The following is a 15,089-nucleotide window of genomic DNA, read 5'->3' on the forward strand; positions in this document are numbered from 1 at the left end:
GAGGCGTGTGCGTGTGATGGGTATATAGCCATCTCCCACCCCAGCGACCACCATCCCCCTACCCTCATATTGCTACCCCCACTACTGTTCCTGCCGGTTTTATTGGTCCTGAATTCCATGTGTCAAGGGCTCTTATCTGTATCAATGTGTGTACTCAGATTTGTAAGGTAGAACTGAGTCATGTTAGTGGTTGGGGGGGGGGGGGAGGGGAGCATTCAGGAACTAGAGGTGATGTGTGTTTCATCGGTGTTATACTGCACCCTGGTTGAATCTTCCCTTCCTTGTAACCCTTCTGTGGGTTACAAAACACAATGTACAAATTGTTAAAACAAAAAAGTTGCACAATGTTGACACACACAACCAATATACAGAAGTAAACTGTCTATCTAAATACCTGCAACAAATGGAAAGTGCAACCAAAAATTAAGATTTCTAGAAACAAATATACTTATCTCCAACATGTCACAATTATGACTGCAGTTTAATTTCCAATTTCCATCATCATGGCCTGGTCTTTGGAACCTAGCCATATCACGAAGAAGTTGGTAGACAGTAAAATGTCTTTTTAAAGAAATTAAGATTTAAAAAGATCCCAATCTTTATTAAAAATAGTTAAGACCTAACTAGACAGAGATAGGAGTACTCAATGCCACTCTCTGGTGGCTTCGAACCACCACCATTTCAGTTAGCAGCCTGGCACTATAGAGACTGCATGACCAGAACTCCTGTTGCATAGCTGGACAGCCCCAAATAAAAAAATCCATATAATTGCATTATATAAATGCTACCTCTCAATTTTTAAGTAAATTTAATTTAAAAATGACTTCTCCAGAATAAACGCTTATAACCCCTAGTGAGTAGTCATTTGGCCTGTTTTTTCACCAGCAAGACAAGAGAATCTCAGACCTCGTGAATTTGAAAGAGCATAATATTCACTAGAAATCCAAGTTTTGGTTTTCAAAGAATCAATTCTTCGAAGAATTTTATTTTAACAAGCGCCCTCCTCTCTTCCCTGTTAAAGAACAAATTGAACTACCCAAACAGCATTTGCATGTTCTCAATTAGAAGCCATTCAAGTTTAACTGTTAGCCTTCTTCATAGTTTTTACTGTCCAAAGAGAAGCTGCCTCAACCTCTTTTGTTTTAACAGATATTCACTCATCAAATCCTGTGGTGCCCCAATCAGAAGTACAGGCAGTCCTCAGGTTACATTCCTAACTATGCCTTTGTGAATCATAGGTCAGTCAAAACAAGTGCATACAGTGCTTAGTTAGTCTTAGTGTGAGAAGAGGCTTGCACTTTTTCCAATTACTTAAAAAGCTTGTGCAGCCGAGGTGTTGAACGGATCACTGAAGACAAATGGGTGCATAAGCAAATGTGGCGAAGAAAGCTGATGGTGCCCGGCTATCAAAAAGTATAGCGTCTGGGGTCTTAAAGGCTTGAAGGTAATCAAGCGGCCATCAAGCTCAGAAGCAACAAAGCCCACATGGAAGAAGCACACCAGCCTATGCAACCACGAGGTGTCGAAGGGATCAGGTATAAGGCATCATCAGAACAAAAAATCTTACCACAGTGAATGATGGGGGGAGTGCGGAGCGGAGACCCAAAGCCCATTAGTAGGCCACTGGAGATCCCCTTGCAGAGGGGTCTCGGGGAGGAGATGAGCCAGTCAGGGTGCGATGTAACAATGATGAAAAATACAACTTTCCTCTAGTTCCTAAAGGTTTCCTTCCTGCTCCCACTACCATGACTCGAATTCGATATTGCAAGTCTGGCTAGACCAGAGGATGTACACTGGTACAGATAGGAACTGAAAATACAGGGAATCCAGGACGGATGAGCCCTATAGGACCAGTGGTGTGAGTGGCAAAACAGGGAGGGTAAAGGGAGAATGGGTAGGAAAGAGGGAACCGATTACATGGAACTGTGTGTGACCTCCTCCCTGGGGGACAGACAACCGAAAAGTGGGTGAAGGGAGACGTCGGACAGGGCAAGATATGACAAAATACCCATTTATAAACTATCAAGGGCTGATGAGGGAGGGGGGAGCGGGGAGGGAGGGGGAAAATGAGGACCTAATGTCGGGGGTTTAAGTGGCGAGAGAATGTTTTGAGAAACGATGTACAAATGCGCTTTACACAATTGATGTGTGTATGGATTGGGATAACAGTTGTATGAGCCCCTAATAAAATGTTTAAAAAAAAAGAAGAAAAAAAAAAAAGCTTGTGCAGCAAGTGAATGAGATTATGATGAAGAATTTGTTGAGAGTAGGAGATGGTTCAATGACTTCAAAATGAGGGCAAATCTATGTAACATTAAAGAAAGAATGCAAAGATGGCGATTGGTCCCTCAGTTTTGAATGTATGCAGCTTTCCACAGTCCTGCCAATAATTCAATCTCATGTATTAAGCTCCTGAAAGGCCTCTTTCCAGTCTTCCATTCCACGGCTTTGAGCCATGTTTCCCGTTCCAGTTACCCATAGTGTAAAAATCTCTCACTTCGTTGGCCATAAGAGAACGGTTGGAAATCCGGCATTACAGGGCGAGTAGGAATTGTCTGTTAAGCTGGATGTTTATTAGCAGGGGACTGCCTGTATGTGACCTGGGCACTTGTGAACCTGCTCAGAAAAGAGAGTTAACTCGAAGAGGCCACTTACCTGTCATCTGGCCTTTTTGTTCCTCGTTCATAGGCAGAAGAGGGTGGTGAGAGGGAGCCCCTTCGTTTCCTTTTCTCTTTATTTTGAGTTTGCTTGTCTGGGTCTCTTTCTCTTGATCTGTTAGGTGTCTTTGGGGCAGCTGTTTGATCTCTGAAGCCAACAGCATCCCTTCCTCGTTCAGTTACTACTGAAAAAAGGTTTTTAAAAAAAGTTTACTTGGCAGAATGTTATCTATCATTCTAATAGTATAATACGTAATAACAAAATGTCTACCCATACAGTAAATGAACCTATGGGCTCTATCTTCCCAGTCAAATCTGGTGAGAAAAAGGTGATGCCTGTGTGGGTGAATGTGTGCATACCCCACTACCTGAAACAGCCTTCTACAGAGACTGCCCTTTTCTTCATTTCTCCACTGAAATTCCTACTCAAGCCTTCAACAACTCGAGAAAATGACCTGAAACATGTATGTGAGATATTCCTGTTACCTATTCAAAGCGCACCCTTCAATTACTCCTGTAATCCTGTATTTACAATTTGTAGAAAAGCAAGCCTGGTATGCTACTCATAAACACTCAATGAGAAAAGTCTTTATAACTAATAATAATAATGAACTGTGACATAAAAGCGAATATGTAACACATAGGCAAGAACTTAATAAATTATTAGTCAAGCAGCAATATTTCAACAAAATAACCAACCTTCTATTTAAAGATGGTACTAACCTTTTTCATTCATTGTCTCTCTACCTAGAATAGTTCTCACACTTAACCTCACTTGCCCAATTTCATCACCTCTGCTCCCAAAAGCTATCCTAAGTCCTATTTTTCATCTATCACCCCTCCCTTATGTTGGAAATAAATGCCACTACTGAACACTGAAATAAAAATTAACTTGTACTCAGCGGTGCTGCTTTGTGTATGACAGCACTGCAATCAGATTAATCAAATTGTTCTATTCTTAAAGACCAATTTGATATACAAAATATTTCTTATAAAATATTTGATATATCTCAAAGCAGATTTTCCAATAAATATTTACTGGCTTTTCCTCTTTCATTTATTAAAAAAATTTTTTTTGGCTTTCCCTTTCTTACCTCAGAAAAAATGTGCTATTATCAGTTGTTCCCAGGAACAAGGTTAGGTTTGCATGTGGCATTCTTGTAATTGTCACTTTAGTTAGCCAACAACCCAAATATCTGTGAAACAATTACTAATCTAAAACCATAAATGAACATTTATCAGTTAGAAATTAACAGAGATCATCTATATTCATATGCTGCACAATCAATTGAACTGTTGTTCCATATTATAAGGCATTAGCACAGTATGTCTCTCTCTTTTTTAAAAAATTATTTTATTGGGGGCTCGTACAATTCTCATCACACAGTATCTCTCTTATTTTAACTGGATTGACTGAGGATTGCTATTCTGTTTTCCTGCTAGTCTATGTGGTCACCAACATTAATTTCCTTAAAATGAAGCCCTATCTTCATTACATCCTGGTAAATTTTAAAAGAAAAGGAATTTTACAAAGAGCTTGCATTCTGACTCTGAGCTACAGCATATAGAACAGAAGTCATTTCATTGATTTAGGCTTATTTCCTGAACTAGACTACCTATTTCACAACGTACTTTACACTTTCTCTTTTGAAATAACCCATGAGGTTTTTCCGAAATTATAAGCTCTTTCATAGTTTGACATTGGGTGGGTGGGGGGGGGGTGTAACACAGAAACTAGGTTGAACTAGACTCATTCCAAAACCTGAGATTGTGATGATGGAGTCCCACATGTGAGATAGTAATATAACCGGCACAGGAAGGGTGCGCCTCTTGAATAGAAGTCACCCATTACAGACCAATGCCTGCATTTCTCAGAGGACTCTAGCAGACTACTAGATGTTCACATATATATCACAGCTTGCAGATCCTACTGATGGATTCAACTCAAGTGAGCCCAGAGAAACTAGCTCTGATAATCAACTCAACAGCTATTTCACTAATCAGCACTGCACAGCCCTACCATCTTTCTTGGTAGCTCAACGAGTAGCCCATTGTACCCCCAGGGCCCTGTTCCTACCATCCTAAAGAAAAAATTTCTTTGCAGCCCTCAAGGAAGAATGTCTGGATATGAAGAAACTAAACCTGCAGAACAAAAAATACTCAAAAGATTACAACAATGCAGTCAAGGATATTTCATGGATCTTTAGCTAATAAACCCATTTAAAATTAGAAAATGTTCTTCAAAATAAAGGAAAAGGCCAATAAATTCATTAAAAACCACGTGGCTCCTACACAGTGTAATGCTGTGTCAGTGCTGGTGGGGCTCGAGACACTAGTGACAACCAAGATCAATGGTCCTTTAGCTCTGACTAAAGAACTACATGGGAAACAGGAAACTGAGTGATAAAAAGAAACTGGTGTCCCACAGCCACTCCGTTCTTTTCTCCCTGTCGGCTGAATCCTAAGAATCTGATGAACGTTTGGAACTTTCCCCAAAGGAGAAATTGCACACATGGATTTTTGCACGTAAACATCTAGCAGTAAAACCCTACAGCAGAACTCTAAGAGTATAGATTTAAGGAACAAAAGAACAAATGAAAAGTTACTAGCGATTATAACTTTCAGAGAAAGCAAGAACAGAGAATCAAACAGTGCATGACTCCAAGTCTTCCTATCTATTTTCATTTACGTAATTGCACCACACGAACACACACTTTTATAGTTATATTAATTGGGATTTAATACATACGAGGGGTACCCCCAAAAAAAAAAAAAAAACCTCACAGGAAAAGCGCCAGTGGGTGGAGTTTTCTTGTACACAGTTTTCCCGCTAGGCACCGAGCAACTCACTTTGAGCTGGTGCAACTAGTGGTTCTGGCTGGGAAGGTTCTCTCTCTGGTCACAGTGAATTTTTTCATAAAAGTAGTTTTGTTCAAATACCGTTTTTGTGATGGCTGATTTAAGAAAACAGTGTGCAGCTATGAAATTTTGTTTCTTTTTCCATAAAAATGCCACAGAAACTGTTGTGAGGTTGAACATAGCTTACAAGGAAAGTGCTATGGGAAAAACAAGTGTACGAGTGGTCTTTTCTTGTTTCAAAAAAGGTGAAAGGTTGATTGACGATAAACTTGGCTCCGGACATCCATCAATTTCCCAAATGGATAAAAAGGTTGACAAAATTTGTGTACTTGAGCTTGAAGACCGATGATGGACCATTGAAGTGATGGGAAAGTTTTCAGGAACTCGGTTCAACAAATTTTAACAGAAGATTTGGGAATGAGAAGGGTCACTGTGAGATTTTTGCTTTGGGTTCTGACTGACCAGGAAAAAGAGCAATGAGTGGAAACATGCCATGCTTTGAAAGAACAGCTCCAAAGCAACACAGACTCCCCCTCCCCTCCAAGATTATTACTGGTAATGAGACATGGTGCTATTCTTACGACTCCAAAACCAAACATCAATCAAACCAATGGAAGACGCCATTATCACCTTACCCAAAAAAGCTTGTCAGGTGAAATCAAAGATCAAGATGATGCTCGCTCGTGTTTTTTGATGTGAGGGAATAGTGCATTTGGAGTTCGTTCCACCAGGTCAGACTGTTAATCAAGCTTTCTATTTAGAGGTTCTGAAAAGATAGCGTAACAGTGTGGGACAAAAAAGGCCTGATTTGTGGCAGACAGGGGACTGATTTTGCCACCAGAACAATGCACCTGCTTACGCAGTTCAGTGCATCAGTTTTTGGCAAAAAAAAACAAACAAAAAAACACCCCAAAAACAAAAAACAAAACACCCCCAAAAACCAAACAAACCCAAAAATCAGCATGCCTCTCTTGCCCCACGCACCTGACTCACTTGACCTTGCTCCACGCGACTTCTTTTTATTTCTGCAAATGAAGAGGGACATGAAGGACAGCAATTTGACGATGTAGAAGAGGTGAAAAAAACAAGGGAGCTGCTGTGCTGTCAGCCATCCAAACAGATGAGTTTGAAAAAGTTTCCAATGGAATTGCAGATTTGACAAATGTATTAAGTGTAGTAGAGAATACTTTGAATGTGAAAAGGTTGTTTTGTAAAAAAATTTAAATGCATACCTCTGGGGGAAAAAATTCCGGGTTTTTTGGGATAACCCCTCGTATATAATAACATTCCAAACTTCAATAATTTCAAGCAGAATGTACAATTGCTACCCCAATCACCTAATTGTATTTTTTTTAATTAAAAGATCATTTGGCTGGGGGCTCTTACCTTCTTTTATAACAATCCATACATCAATTGTATCAAGCATATTTGTACATATGTTGCCATCATTATTTTCTAGACATTTACTTTCTATTCAGCTCTTGGTATCAGCTCCTCTTTTTTCCCTCCCTCCTGCCTAATTGTATTTGTTATAGAAAGTACAGTTCTTGTAAGTTACTGTATATACTCGAGTATAAGCTGACCCGAACATCAGCCGGGGCACCTAATTTTACCACAAAAACTGCATTAAAAATATGCTGGAAAAATTTGGCTCATACACAAATACACATGGTACCTCTGCCTATTTCCAAAAGAGTATTTGTAAAAGCCATATAGGCAAGTATTTCTGAATACCTACTTGTGTTCTCCTTTTCAGTTTGACTTTTCTTTGGGATTCGATACACCTCCTGCAAAAAATAAAAAGGATTATGAGTATGAGGAAGAAGCAGGATTGCTTTAAACTGACTTTACATGGCAACTAAGAAATGGGAGGGAGCAGTAATTGTTCTCCATAATTTGACTTATATTTAGTTCTAAATAAAAGTGGATCCTGGCTGCTAAAGCCAAGTAAAAACATATTAGATAACTATACATTAAAAATTATGTATATATAAATGGGGGGGCTTAAAAATTATATATAATATATAAATGGGGGGAGGCTTAAAAAGTTTACAGAAAAAATTCATTATCCTGAGGGGCCGGCCCCAATCCCAACTACTCCGTGGACACCTGCGCCTCCCCCCAGAAGAATTTATTTCAAAGGATGGCATTGGATCCGATCAGAGCACACGGGTACAGAGGAAGGGGGAGGAGGGGAGACTGGAGCACATACTGGCCCACCAGGCCTTGAGGATGATGTTCCCGATTAGAGCAGCCAGTTCACAGAGAGGACCATGTGGCCGGCCCCACCATGAAACATAACATCCCTATGTCCCCCATAGCCCTTCTGGGGACAACACTGGAAACACAGTGTGGGAATTGCACCTGATCTGACCCCGTAACACCGAGGCAAAACACTAAGGGGGTGCAACAGAATAGCAAGGGAATGGAGCGGCGAGGTCCCCAGGGAATGCTAAAGGTGGACTTTGGGGCCAGGGCGTGGTGCCCCCACAGACTGGACTGAAAAACACTCCTAAAGGCCAACAGTCCTTGAACTAACACACAAAAAATCGTTATCTTTAGCTGATTTGTCCATGAATTCCTTTTTGGAAGACTACTCATGAAGGTGGTACACACACCCCCATTTCACCTGAAAATGTGCTTTATATCACATTTGATGATGAAGAATCTCCATCAGTACCTCCTTTTGTTAACTGGGGGGGAAAAAAACCCAAGAGGATTTTTGCTTTCTTGAAAAAAGTGAACCATGAAACTGATGTTCAAGCAGCCGTTCTGCAGTGAAGCTTTAGAGAGGCAGCGTGCGTCCTGAGCAGGGTGAGTGGTGCTGCCGTGCTCTTGTCCTAGAAACTAAAATCAAAGCTGGGTCTGAAAACGCCGTACGCCAATGCTGTTTCAAGTTTACATGTTTTTTGGGATCCCTGGTGGCAGTGACTTAAGTGCTGAGCTGCTAAACCAAAGATTGGTGTTTTGGACTTGCCAGTCATTGTATAGGGGAAAGATGTGGCAGTTCGCTTCAGTAAAGATTGGAAACCCTACTAAGCACTTATGGGTTAGAATCCCACAGCTGGAATCAACCTGAAGGCAGAGGAGTGTGGTTTTATTTGTTTGGTGTTATTTGGTAGGTTTATTTTGGGGGGATCTGGGAATGCTCTCCTTTTGGATATAAGAGGGAACCTACACGTGTGTATCATTTTTTCGCATCTACCATATTTTGCATAATCTCATTAGCAAAGCAACAGACTACGTGGCGGGACTTATTTCTAGCAGTTATACACTTTCTAAGAATCTGTAATTTCTGACTGTCTTCTGCCTGTGCATTCCTGTATGTAAACTGACATCACATGCTTAGTTTCTTTACTGAGTTTTCATAAAAGCAATTCTTAAGTTTCACTCCTCATCCCTACTTAAGGAAGAAAAGATTAGTAACAAGTCAGCTATATGAAAACACAAGTAAGATTGGAAGTATAAACTCAGTCTCTCCTATTTAAACAATCTTCTATGATAAGAAACTGTCTGCTTCATCATTCTACAAATTAGAAAAGTGAGACCCTGAACATGTCCAGGTTCCACAATAATGAAACGGCAGCATTAGTCTCAGTACAGTGACTTTACAATAGAGTGAATATGAATGAAGCCAATCCAGATAAGCCACCTGTGTCATCACTCAAAATAGATTTCTGTAGACTAAAATTACTGCCATTTATTTACACACTAAAATATCATAATTATCTTCACATGGCTGCTCTCAACTTTAAAGTTGATTTTTTTTGTTGTTTTCAAGTTGATTTTAACTCCTCAGAAAAGCCTGAAAGATCTGCTTGCTCAGTTCAACCAATTCACTTTCAGCATCTATTTTATTTCTTTAGTGCTATGTTTTCTCCTACACACACACTCTCTCTCTCCCTCCATCACAATTATTAAGAACACAAATTAACAACAACAAAAACCCCCCACAAATTATCTTATTCTTTACTGTTAATCTTGACCACTAAAAGAGCCTAACAGATATTCTATATTCAATTATTTACTGAATGGACCAATGTGAAATTCTCCTTCTAATTTGTATAATCACACACAGAGTGCTATACTAACTGCACATATTGTATATACTTGTTTGTTTGTATCACTAAACCTTCCTCGTGCATTATGAGAACACCTGCGATAAATTTCACTGACAACACAATTTTTCAGTGCATTTTGTAGGTCAGAACAGCAAGTGTTCCTGTGCAACATTTAAAATTCCCTTTCTCTGCTCAGAACAGGCTGCCCTTGAGCCATCATTCTCCTTTAGTCAAAGGCTCAAAGTCCATCTTCGGAAATTATCTGATAAACACCAAGTCACTGATAAGTTCATGAGGCATCAATGTATATGGAGATGTTTTTAGTAAGTGTACACAAAGACAGCATGACGATTATTTGTGGAAATTCAGTGTCTACTTACATAACAAGCACTAAAAGCTCATACTAAAGGTCTCCTATATTTTGAATACTACACCTGTTTTCAAGGAGTTCATAGGCTAAAATAATAATGGTTAATGCCAAAACTAAGTTCTTTGTTACACATCTTATATGACACCTACAGTATGCACTGTGCATGTTAGACACTAAAAAATTGAGAGTGATGCAAGGTTCTGAAATGTTCATTATTAGCTAGCACTTAGGACACAGATATTTATACAATACATATATAAGTTCAACCTCTTAAGTATTCAATATAGAAAAGCTTTGAAACTTTTAAATTTTGCACAAATATCTAGAATGTGGTGGTTAAAGAGAAATTTTCAAAAAAATCTGAAGATGTCTTTCAAACTAGTCCAAATACTGAGTAAAGTTATCTAACCAACAATACTCTCTCTAAAATAAACAGTATTTTCAGATTATAACTAGCAACAAGCAAATTTTTAATTAAAAAGGGGTGAAGGTTTAAATATGGGTCACTGGAGAGATGATAAAGCTATTAACAGAAGTGAGTATCACAAGCCAAGAAACTGAACTGCAAGAGAAGATTATGAGCTTGAGTCTGAAGGGCAAGTAGAGGAGAGAGCCAGGAGAAAAATACTGTGGTACTGTAGGAGATAGCCAAGAGGCAGTGGAAGGTGAAATGTAAATTGATTTAAAAAGAATAGGCCTGCGTACGGCAAGGTTAGCAGTTCAAAAAGAATAACACTATATATAAATCTAAAGCAAGAGCAGGTACATTAATAGTTTCTTAGGATTATGACAGGGGCGGTTGGGGGGAAATGGGGATCTAATAATGAGTACAAGAATGAAGAAAATGTTCTAAAATTGATTGTGGTAATAAATGCACAATACTTTAATATATTTACTCCACTGAATTACATAAGCTGTTTAACAGAGTAAAATTCTCCTATTGGATTAATATAGTATGTTTTCTACTTATTTTTTTTCATGTTTTTGTTTTTTTCAATTTTTTAAAATTTATTTATTTATTTTTTAACATTTTATTAGGGGCTCATACAACTGTTATCCCAATCCATACACACATCAATTGTGTAAAGTGCATTTGTACATCGTTTCTCAAAACATTCTCTCGCCACTTAAACCCCCGACATTAGGTCCTCATTTTTCCCCTCCCTCCCCACTCCCCCCTCCCTCATGAGTCCTTGATAGTTTATAAATGGGTATTTTGTCATATCTTGCCCTGTCTGACGTCTCCCTTCACCCACTTTTCGGTTGTCTGTCCCCCAGGGAGGAGGTCACACATAGTTCCTTGTAATCGGTTCCCTCTTTCCTACCCATTCTCCCTTTACCCTCCCTGTTTCGCCACTCACACCACTGGTCCTGTAGGGCTCATCCGTCCTGGATTCCCTTTATTTTCAGTTCCTATCTGTACCAGTGTACATCCTCTGGTCTAGCCAGACTTGCAAGGTCGAATTCGAGTCATGGTAGTGAGAGTGGGAAGGAAACATTTAGGAATTAGAGGAAAGTTGTATTTCTCATCATTGTTACATCGCACCCTGACTGGCTCATCTCCTCCCTGAGACCCCTCTGCAAGGGGATCTCCAGTGGCCTACTAATGGGCTTTGGATCTCCACTCTGCACTCCCCCCATCATTCACTGTGGTAAGATTTTTTTGTTCTGATGATGCCTTATACCTGATCCCTTCGACACCTCGTGGTTGCATAGGCTGGTGTGCTTCTTCCATGTGGGCTTTGTTGCTTCTGAGCTTGATGGCCGCTTGATTACCTTCAAGCCTTTAAGATCCCAGACGCTATACTTTTTGATAGCCGGGCACCATCAGCTTTCCTCGCCACATTTGCTTATGCACTCATTTGTTTTCAGTGATCCGTTCGACACCTCGTGATAACATAGGTTGATATGTTGTTCCATGTGGGCTTTGATGCTTCTGAGCTAGATGGCCGCTTGTTTACCTTCAAGCTTTTAAGACCCCAGACGCTGTATCTTTTGATAGCCGGGCACCATCAGCTTTCTTCACCACATTTGCTTATTCACCCGCTTTGTCTTCAGCGGTTGTGTCGGGAAGGTGAGCATCATAGACATCTACTGGGTAAATTATTACCGATGATAGCTTGATACTTTTTGTCTGGCCCAGGGTTGCAGCCTACTTTGTTAATGGTCTATTTCAACCTTGCAGGAATTGGTCAATACATGCAATGAAGTGATGACAGCTTACTACACAAATAATGTCTATGTGGTCCGCCAAGAGGTGATTTGACCGTTTGTAACCATGGCGGAAGGGTCATGCCTAGAAACTGGCTGGAAATTTGCTTATGCTCCTGCAACCAAACCATAAAAAGTTGGCAACAGTAGCAGAAGGAAATCAGAAGAAAGGAGAGAGGGGAGACAAGGGATCTCCTTCTAAGAGCTGTTAACAGGGTTCAAGGGTTGTAACACTAAATCATAGGGGGTTCCAGAATGAGATCTCTGAAGAATAAAGTGGCAACCAGCAATGGAGATTTCATAGCAGGAAGGCAAGAGGCCTGTCCTGATAGAGCAGAGAAGAGGTGTGTTTGGTAGTGAAAAGATGGCTTGTTTGCATGGCCCAAAGGAGCTGGGAGAGCTTGTCCGGCCCTGATGAAAAGGAAGGTCACATTCTCCACTTCTGGGGAGTCTTCCAGACGATGTCTAGGTGCTTCCTGATGCTGATGTAGCCTACTGATCCAGCTGAATTTTATTTACTCCTTCATTTCCTTAATAAACCATGTAGTTGTAAATACAGTCTGTGAGTTCTCGGTGGCCACTGCATGAATTATCAAAGCGCAGCAGAGAAGTGGAAGGCCATGGGAGGGATGGGTAGTGTCAGAAGTGGTAAAAAGGTTGGAGTGGAGATGTTTCTGACTTCCAGCTCATGAAAGTCAATTTGGGGCTGACATTGGCCATTATACACTTCAAAGTTAAGACAGATTCTGACACAACTATTATCCTTTTACATATGAGGGTAAGTCATTGGTTCCAGTTCATACGTGCATGGGTCTACTACTAAAAAAATGTGTTTAAACGTGCCTCTACGATCAGTGGATGGCTACTGACTACGCTCTCTCTCTGTGATTCACTTGTCTCCTTAGGGTGCTTTTCAAAATTGGGTAAAATCAACAGAGGGGCAGGCTCTGCTGAGCCAGTTCAAGGCAGAAGTCATCTTAGAAGGTTCTAATGGGTGACTTTATGAAACCTACATTAGTAAAATTAAATGCCAGGAAAGATGTGTCAAGGCATTTTTTTCTCTTCCCCTGCTCCACCCCACCCCACCTTCATCACAATATACCTATAAATTCTTCAAGGGTAGCCAAGTGCTATTCTAGGAAAACTTCATTGGGAAACCTCCTTCCGTCTACCACACAGCTCTGATCTTGCCCCTTCAGACTTTTTGTTGTCCAAACTCAAAAAACATTGAAAAGGAATACAATTGGAGCCAATGTCAAAATGATTATTTTGATATGCTGTCAATCAGAGTGTACAGTTCTTCAGGGAAGGGTTAGGGATGAAAACAGTGCTTTCAGAAGCATATAGATCTCTATGTTGAGAAACAATAGCTTCACATTTTAATATTTTTGTTCAATGTTTTTACTTTCCTGCCAATATATTTAAAATAAATTTATACAATGCGCCCGCTACCCCAATATTGATAACATATTAACAAAATCGAACATTTTCCCATGATACAAGCTGTTAAAAAAAACACGTATTTGAGTAAACTCTCTGGTGAAGGGCAGCTATTAAAAACCAACAGTCTATCATCAAAAAGTTGGTGGAAAAACAGAATTAAAAAATGGACTTTATAAGATAAAATAATAATTTATAAATTATTAAGGGTTCATGAGGGAGGGGGGAGTGAGGAGGGAAGGGGGAGGGGAAAAAGGAAAATGAGGAGCTGATTCCAGGAACCCAAGCGGAAAGCAAATTTTGAGAATGATGAGGGCAACAAATGTATAAGTGTGCTGTACACAATTGATGTATGTATGGATTGTGAAAAGCGTTGTATGAGCCCCAATAAACGATTAAAAAAATAATGGAATTTTTCAAAATCCCTTGCTCACTTAAAGTGAAAGATTAAAAACTTTTAATGGCAAAATAAGACAAAGATGTCTTCTCTCCCCACTTCCATTCAACATTGTACTGCAGTGATAATCATTGAAAGCAGATCAGGGTGGGGGGGAAATCTCAAAGTTAAAGGAAGAAATAAAACTAGCTCTAATCACAAATGCCATAATCGAATACACAAATAAATCTGAAAAATTCTGCAAACTGGAACCAATAAATGAATTCAGCCAAGTTACAGGATGTAAGCTCCGATGTACAAAATCAGTTTCTATAGACCAGTAATGAGCAATCTAAAAATGAAATAATTCATTTAGATTAGTGTCAAAAAAGAATAAAATATTAGGAGGTGAATTTAACTTTGCAAGTACATGATTTTCATACTAACCACTATAAAATAATGTAGAATGAAATTAAAAGGTTCAATAAGTGAACAGGCATTTCATGTTCTTGAATTAGAAGACCTAATATTGTTAAGATAGCAATATTCTCCAAATTGATGTACATATCCAAAACAATCGCTATCAAAATTCCACAGGGCCCCACCACCACCATTTTGTAGGAATTAGTGAATTGACCTTGGCCATGAATAGTCAAATTTATCTTGAGAGAGAACAAACAAATTGGGAAGACTCATACTAATTTTAAAATACACAAGATACAGTAATCAAAGCTGTGTGTAACTGGCATAGGTCATACAGATCAATGAAATAAAATTGAGATTCCAGACAATTAGTGACATTTCATTGCTTTGGTGTGCATTTCTAATTCTGGTCACAATGAGGACGAATCATTTTCCTCATACTTGTGAACTGAAAGGTATAGTGTATCTTAATCCAGCTGGGAAGAAAGAGAGTCACACTCAGCATACACTTTATAACCTAAACTCTATGTACTTCAATTGGTTCACTTATCAATATTAACCAATTTTTAAGGCTCATTCAGAATTTTCTAGGAGAAAAAAGTACTCAAAATTACCAATGAAGATGAGCCAGTTGTTAATTTTGGGGATGGAGTGAAGGGTAGTTTTTCTAAGTAACGGAATGGAAATATATA

General features: G+C 39.4%; 1 protein-coding gene across 1 annotated transcript in view; it reads right to left on the reverse strand.

Moving 5' to 3' along the window:
• SETD2 (SET domain containing 2, histone lysine methyltransferase) overlaps positions 1 to 15,089 on the reverse strand; it is a 106,871-nt gene that overhangs the window by 34,197 nt on the left and 57,585 nt on the right. The window contains exons 12-13 of the mRNA XM_004703993.3: positions 7,255 to 7,303; positions 2,656 to 2,839 (exon numbers count right to left, since the gene is read on the reverse strand). Of these exons, the coding sequence (XP_004704050.2) occupies positions 2,656 to 2,839; positions 7,255 to 7,303 (233 nt within the window). The remainder of the gene's footprint in view (positions 1 to 2,655; positions 2,840 to 7,254; positions 7,304 to 15,089) is intronic.

Source organism: Echinops telfairi, unplaced genomic scaffold, assembly GCF_000313985.2.
Source record: "Echinops telfairi isolate 266 unplaced genomic scaffold, ASM31398v2 ScPeMD7_7420;HRSCAF=8458, whole genome shotgun sequence".
Taxonomy (NCBI): domain Eukaryota; kingdom Metazoa; phylum Chordata; class Mammalia; order Afrosoricida; family Tenrecidae; genus Echinops; species Echinops telfairi.